Raw genomic sequence first — 7,474 nt, 5'->3', positions numbered from 1 at the left:
ACATTGCTCTGCCCCAATAGCAAACTGATGGTGCAGACTTTCCCCACAAGAACCAGAAACTCCCTCCGTTGAAAATGTTAAAACCACCAAATGGGTACCACAAACTTAGACATTTCTTGCTTTACATAAGTAACTAGATATGGTAAATCATTTTCCCGGAGAAAAAAATTGCAAATGTACAAAGCTAAAAAGCGCACGAGAGCGAAAAAGAAAAAGGAAGTGCATAGAGAGCAACTGTCCTAATACTAAATTAACGTAGGAAACTTTTGGTCAACAGTTCCGTTCCTTTTTTTTTTTTTCCCATCAACCCAGAAGCTAAAAGCATCGGTTCTACGTTAAAAGACGTCGCTGTGTACACTAAAGAATTCGATGGCCCGCCCCCTCTTACTAAAGGAAGCTGCCCGGTATCCTATTCACATGTGTGAAAAATTGCAGCATCTTCAAGTGGCACCATTCGCGGAGTAAGGAGCCAATGTGTTGGGGCGCAAGTTGATTCCACCCGCTTTGATGGATATGTTGGGGGGTTTTGTCAAGCTTGCCCTGCTCACGAGGTTGGAGTCGAGAAACACAACGATCACCGTGATGTCATCATGGAAATGGCGACGGACACCACGGTCAATCTTTTTCAAGTCCGAGTACCTCATCTCTCTCTTCTTCGCCGCTTCTTGCAGAGCAGCTTTAACAAGCCTCCTAGCAATGCCCTGCCAAAGAGAGATCTGTTAGATTTTGTCTTTTTGAGTAAATGAGAGACACTACTTGTTAACTTGGTTTCCAATAGACTTAGGTAGCACTTAAGCAGCAAGGAGCAAGGACGGTCTTGGTTGAATAGTTTGTTCGTCTGTCAATTCTTTTCTTCTAATTCCTGGGAAAAAAACTTCCACAAGAAGCAATGAACTATTAAGTGCAAAATCTTCTCAGTGGCCACAACACAAGTGCAGATGGGCTTAAAGTGAAGGCAACTGAGAAAACTTCCATCATGTCAATTGTAAGATTAGCAGCATTCAGATAAACTTTCTTTGAACAGCAGGACCGAAATTAAACTTATGTCCCACAAAGTTCACGCGCAGCCTCCTCTGTGCATTCCCAAATGGTATTTATGATTATCAGATATACGTACATTGCGAGGATGATTCTGAACAATATCAACTGCTTCCTGGTTGCCAATGTGCTCCCATAGTCCATCAGATGCAAAAATAATGAATCGATCATGTGGTTGCAATTGGTGCACTGAAATTGATGGTTCTGCACTCAATATTGGTCTCCTGAAAGGTTCACGAAGGCGAAACTTTGCATATAAAGGCTCTCTGTTAAATTCAGCCTTCTTCAAGTACACATCACCAATAGATCGTGAGACCTGCAAAAACAAGCAGCAGGGCAGTTAAGTCAAAGTTTCAGATCCAGCACATTACTTATTTTTATGGCAGCAAACACAGCATAAAGAGGATTATAGTGAACATGTGTTTGTAGTAGATGTGCTTCATATTTATGGCCAGGATGGGTTTACCGAGGCACCTCACTTCTAAGCCTGTCAGGCTGGCAATTGTAATCCAAGATTGGACTTGGTGCCATCTCAATACTTATAGAAGTCCTTTAAAATTTGAGCAGGAACAATTAAATTAGAAAGTTCAAACCAGAAAACATCTACAACTAATTGAGCTAAAAAGCTAGACAATCAAGCAAAGCCCTTACACCATATACTTCATTTACTTTATAAAGCCATTTCAAAATGTGTACAATCAATTAAACTTTTGGAGAAGTGATGAAGAGCAAGATCCTGGCAACTTAAAGGAAAAAGGACATCATGCGATCGGTCAGGTCGAATGGCAAAGCAAGAAATCTCGAGGATCTAAGAAAATAATTGCATCCATTATGTTCCATGCCGTAAAAAGTTACCTGAATTATGCCCTTAACACGCCATACGTTATGCTTTAAAACAACGATCTGTGGGTCATCAGGGTGCATCGAACGGAGTTCCTGTCTTATGGACTCTATACTAGCATTATGCTCTGTTGACAGCTGGATGGCTAAAACCTCCGCGGTGGCCTTGACAGCTCTCCCGAGAACAGCTCGTGAATCACCAAGGTTTGCAATGTAAAGTGTTCCGGCAGAAATTATACCAGCAAGGCAGCAAGATCCAACTGCAGCAATCTGAGGTTTTGTTGGCCATAATTTGGTGACAATAGAAAGAAAACCCTCTTCAGTGGCTTGGTACGCCTTCCGTACCACGTCAACGGATAATGATTGATGCTCTGATATAGACACTGAAAATTGCATCAACAGACAAATCAGTGCCCAGTGCTGGAAGGTCAATATGAAACATGCAGGGAATCGCATGTTGCATTTACTCAGGCGGCCCTTAGGGACATATTAATTTATCAATGGGAACATAAAGATTGCATGAAACACTAATCTGAATTTTTTATGTTGAGTGAACTAGACCATTTTTTTTTTTTTTTTGCTGCCAGATTTACAAGTATGAAATTCGAAAGATTTTACTCAGCATGTGAATGCACCAACATGAGCCGAAGGGCAAAGAAGCTCTTGGCAGCAGATGCAAATGGCTGAACAAAGCATTTAACGAACTATGTCATGCCCGATTTCTGTCATTTAGGTCAGGCATAGGAATTCTCTACTCTTGACAGGCAACTGCTGGGTAAACAACAACAGAGAACGATCAAGCTATCGGCTTTTCTAAGCTCAGTAGTGTCCACATTGGAGAAATGAACTGCTAGACGAGACATCAAATGAAAAGTACAGTAGAGTTGAAGGACATACACTTGAGGTGTTGAAAGAGGTTATCAACAACATAGCGTGACGTCTCGGGGCCGCCGTGTCCATCATATATACCGACAAAAGTACCATAAGGTCCGGACTCATGCAAGTTCAGACACCCCGACTCAATCTGGCTATGATCCTCTATCAAAGCATTGGCCTGGACAACAGCCATTGAGAACTCACCAACTAGGTGTTGCCCCAAGTCCTTGTACCACAAGAGCCCATCTTGGCGGCCTCCAGAGTCTGAACCAGTATGAACATATCGGTCTGACCTCGGCCGGAAACAGGACCTCAGAAAGTTCATCAACCCAGATAACATCCCTCATCTCACCCAACAACCTCCCCAGATTCGGCACATCTAGCAAGACTAGTTTCTCACTCTTTAAGCATCAAAGGTTCCTCTTATTTCCAAGTTCTGATCACGTCAATGAATTCACGCTGCAAGAGTGACATATCAACCATGTCATCATAGTCATAAAACAAAACGGAAAATACCAACGACATACCTCAGCTTTCGTTGTACCTCTACTCTTGAAAATACCATATAAATACCTGACTTTTCAGTTGTAGAGAAAATAGTGATATGCTTAGAGGTATGTGAATGATATTTTGCATAAATAGGGGTAGGTCCTTGAATCAAAAGTGAGGAATGTCAATGATACTTCCCCCCAAGCAAAAGATTAGTGATTACCAAATGAGAAACAACCAAAGATAAACAGGTGAAATCAAATTGAACAGATTTATCACAGACCCTCTTTTGACTCGGTACTCTTAAAACTCACAAAGCCATAATCTACTGGAGCTCAAAGAAACTTAGAAGATTCCACAACCCACCTCAATACAGGGCATATAGACTGCAAGTACACAAAGAAGTCAGCAATGCAATCAAACTCCTAGGTCATTAAATTTCAGCTCGAGACGTCGAAGAAAGGTCCAAGATTGGACTTTTTGCTTCAGCTGCTGATTAAGCGAACATAGAACAGATCACTACCAGCAATACACGCCTCATTTTCTCTGTTAAAGATGAAAGCGTGACAACATAGGATGAAAACAAAAAAGAGATCAGATTTCGACAAAAAAAAGAAATGCAGAAGTCAAAGTCGCATTTTCTAACGGGGAAGAGTTTGGTCAGCCTCTGGGAAATCCAGAAGGTCATGACTCTTTACATAGAAAGAAGTAAAACAAGAACACCCACGGATTCAGAAATCTCCAAGATTGACTATTGATCATTATCACCCTTCCCAACTTCCCAGTTTTCCACGCAGAGCCAACAAAAGAAGGCAGAACGATGAAAACAAGAAAGAAAGGGCAAAAAGCACACCTACCCAGAATTCATCGGTCCATCAAAAGCCACTCGAGTGAACGAAAACGAAAGAGGAGATCATGGGGAGGCTAGATCTTGTAGATCCATCGAAACAAGAGAGAGGAAATGAATATGGTTTCTTGGTATTCGCTCCTCCAAAGAGAGAGAGAGAGACACAGACAGACAGAGAGTTTAGTGAGGAAAAGTATAAAAAGAAGGGAAAGAAGAGAACCCACTTTCTGTGCTCTGAGTCTGAGAATACGAGCAACGAAGCCCACAATAGAATTCAGGAAGACAGGAGAATGGAGAGGCAAGTAAGTAGAAAAGACAGCAAAGCAGAGGTCAAGCTATGGGATGGGCTCCACGCCAACTATGGTGGTGGAGGAGGAGGAGAGAGAAACTGCGGATAGATAGAGTCAATGATGTTATCCGGACTTCACTCAATACTGTAGAGATGGAGAAATGTTTTGGCCTCCCATTGATGTTACTAATGTCAAAAAGTTTGAAGGGGTATCGTATTCGTCTTCTTGGGGGAGATGTATATATAGGCAGAGTTCAAGAAAAGGACTTTAGAATTTATCATGAATTCCATGGTTTTCTAGTAAATCTATGTACATCGTCTCATCATATTAACGTGAGCCAATACGTAGGCGGATAACTAGAATCAACTAGAATATTAAAATTGTCTATAACGTAATAAAATAAATGATAAGATGTGATAGGAGATGATGAAATGAAAAATCTCTTTTTGCATTCTCATTTATCTATCATTTATTCGGTAAGCCACCGTATATGATATAGACAATTTTTTTTTTCAAATAAAAGAATCACAAGTATATAAAAAGTATTGGAAAAAGTTTTGGAAAAGAAAACTAAATCGGATCTTGTCATCGCTTTAGCATAATATTACGATTGTCGAAACAGTGATTACTCATAATTCGAGAAAAACCGTTTATTGATAGTTGCGAATGTTTCTTAATTACTTGCTTAATACGTGTCATGAGTAGGAGAGAATGATGAGGTGAAATTAATAATATCCTTCCAACGTTTTTACCTTCTTGTCATTTGTGTGGAAACTACCAAATATAAAATTGGACATAGACATAATTGATTAAATAGACAATTCAAAAATAAGAGAAATACAGTAGGATAGGAACAAAATTAAATAAAAGTAAATCCAAGAAACTTAGAACAGCTACGTAACCTTCATAACAAGCAAACAACATCCATTTTCTTACGACAACTATTGTGGTGGTAATCGACACAAATCTAAGTTAAGCCACCACAAATAAGAGAGGAGCGAGCGACAATGTTGATGGTCATTGCTTCTTAAAGCTCCGACCATCGTGAGGTGGTCGAGCCGCCCAGCCTAGCCTAGCCCAGCCTAGAGAGAGAGAGAGAGAGAGAGAGGGAGAGAGAGAGAGAGAGAGAGGGTGATGTTACATTGACCACTGTCGTGGAATGGCGGCCTGCCGATGCTCACGAAGGTGGCGAGCTACTGTGTTGCAGACCACTGGTGTGGAAGTAGGCTTACCTCTTGGTCACCAGATGGCCAGCACCTCTCTCTCTTCATTTCGACTCTACTATCCGATGAATCCTGCATATGGAAGTTGAATCTCCCTCATTAGAGAACTCATCATACTTCCAAAAAACTGCAATTCGAGCCTGAGCTTGCTTCAAATCGAGCTTCGGTCGAGCTTCGACCAAAACTAGTTTTCGAAAACCATGCCAAACTGAGCCTAGTCTCAGTTTGAACAGCTCGTAATCTCTTAGAGTTAGATGAATACTGCCTTCGATTGCATCTGACAAGGTTACAAACTATGTAAGATCTTGCTTATAGCCCACACTGTGAACCTACAAAAACTCTCCAACCAAAAAAAAAAAAAGCTGCAAAAACTCAACTTTTAGTAAACCTTGACCTAAAAATTCAACTATGTGGGACACCAGACAGGACATGAACTGATTCAATTGGTTTTAGAATGTCTTTGAACGTCAATCTCAAGGTGGTAGTATAAGAGGAAGTAGAGTTGTGGAATAAGATCAAATGAATCACCTGGGTTTACAAGAAATGCTGAGAAGCTTTGAGTAGGCAATGAACGGCAGAAGATCAAACTATATATTTAGTAGATTTGTGGGAAGGATACGTTAGAAGAGGGTGAGTATCACCAGATTTCAGAGGATCAAGATCAGGGTATAAGTCCTGAAGGATTAGCAAAGGATGGAAGTGTTTGGACAGACTAATAGAACAATTCTCGAATCATATGTTTCGAGTTAAATAAATTGAAGCGACACATAAATTACTAGCAAAGGAGGCAAAACCGCGGTGCATTGAGCAAAGCATGACTTCATTATGATGATGCCCGAGTGTTATGCAAGATATTCATTAAAAGCCAAACGATAATGTGTTGCATGCATGGTCTAAACATGATTTCTAAATATAGTCACGCAATGCTAACTAAATTCTCTTCTTCTTTTTCTGGATTTTTCTTGTCTAAAAAGTGACATGAATTAGTTTAAATAACATGATTATGCGAGTTCTAATCTAACATGCATGGATGAACGAACAAGAAATCTAAGTGATATGTAGACTATATTATGATGGAAGTAGATGCAACCTATATGCAATTCTAATGACATGAAACATGTTCAATTATGAACTAACCTTGTTGTTTGAACCATATGAGATTATTTTTGTGTTTTCTTTTTATAAATAAAAGAATAAATTAAGACACCTAATATCAACTAAGTGACTTTATTAAAAGATGATGACCTAATTTGAATTAAAAAACAGTTTATATTAAGTGCTTATCTAAATTAAGTAATTTCCTAATTACTTCCATGATTGCCAAAATATGAAGTTCTACATTACGAAACACATATGAAAATGACCTAAAATGTGCTATATACATGAATAGTCGATAAAAGCGCAAACTCATGTTGTATCAGCGAACAACTTCAAGAATTATTACTATGCTTCAATGCTCATGGAAATTGTGCAATGTCATTCAAGAATCATCAGTATCTATGAAATATATGCATTTCTAGTTTACCAAATTTAATATAGTATGCAACTATCTTAAATGCAATGCAATCTTTTTTTTTTTCGTACTTTCATAAAAGGAACATTTCCTAAATTAATGACGTAAGCCCACATAACTAAATATTCACCACATCCAGAATAGAAAACATATTTAGCATACGCCTCAAATCTCAAAACAAATCAAAGTTATATTCCGTAGTAATACCAATTAGGCAATTGAGTATTCGAACCGAATATAAAAGAAGTTACCTAAACTGATTATCGACTCGAACTAGATGGGCGCTGAGGGGTGCCACTGGCACCAAGTGATGTTGGTGGGACTGATCGCGGCTGCTTCTCGGTGATGGTCGCTTAGC

At 39.5% G+C, this 7,474-nt stretch overlaps 1 protein-coding gene across 3 annotated transcripts; it reads right to left on the bottom strand.

Moving 5' to 3' along the window:
- Positions 1-227: 227 nt before the first annotated feature.
- On the bottom strand, positions 228-4,496 carry LOC115728061 (probable protein phosphatase 2C 60). Of its 3 annotated transcripts, none has more exons than XM_030658384.2 (5): positions 4,101-4,496; positions 2,776-3,213; positions 1,894-2,261; positions 1,118-1,354; positions 228-701 (listed from the first exon to the last, which is right to left on the bottom strand). In XM_030658384.2, exons 2-5 carry the CDS (start codon positions 3,092-3,094, stop codon positions 441-443), a joined length of 1,185 nt encoding a protein of 394 aa, XP_030514244.1. In that variant the 5' UTR covers positions 3,095-3,213; positions 4,101-4,496; the 3' UTR covers positions 228-440. The 3 variants fall into 3 exon arrangements, with proteins under 3 accessions (XP_030514244.1, XP_030514246.1, XP_030514245.1); XM_030658386.2 differs by having other exon boundaries at positions 4,315-4,494; XM_030658385.2 differs by lacking the exon at positions 4,101-4,496 and adding an exon at positions 3,610-3,742.
- Positions 4,497-7,474: the final 2,978 nt, after the last annotated feature.

Source organism: Rhodamnia argentea, chromosome 5 (genome assembly GCF_020921035.1).
Source record: "Rhodamnia argentea isolate NSW1041297 chromosome 5, ASM2092103v1, whole genome shotgun sequence".
In the NCBI taxonomy this organism is placed as follows: domain Eukaryota; kingdom Viridiplantae; phylum Streptophyta; class Magnoliopsida; order Myrtales; family Myrtaceae; genus Rhodamnia; species Rhodamnia argentea.
This window is presented reverse-complemented; position numbering and strand designations above follow the sequence as displayed.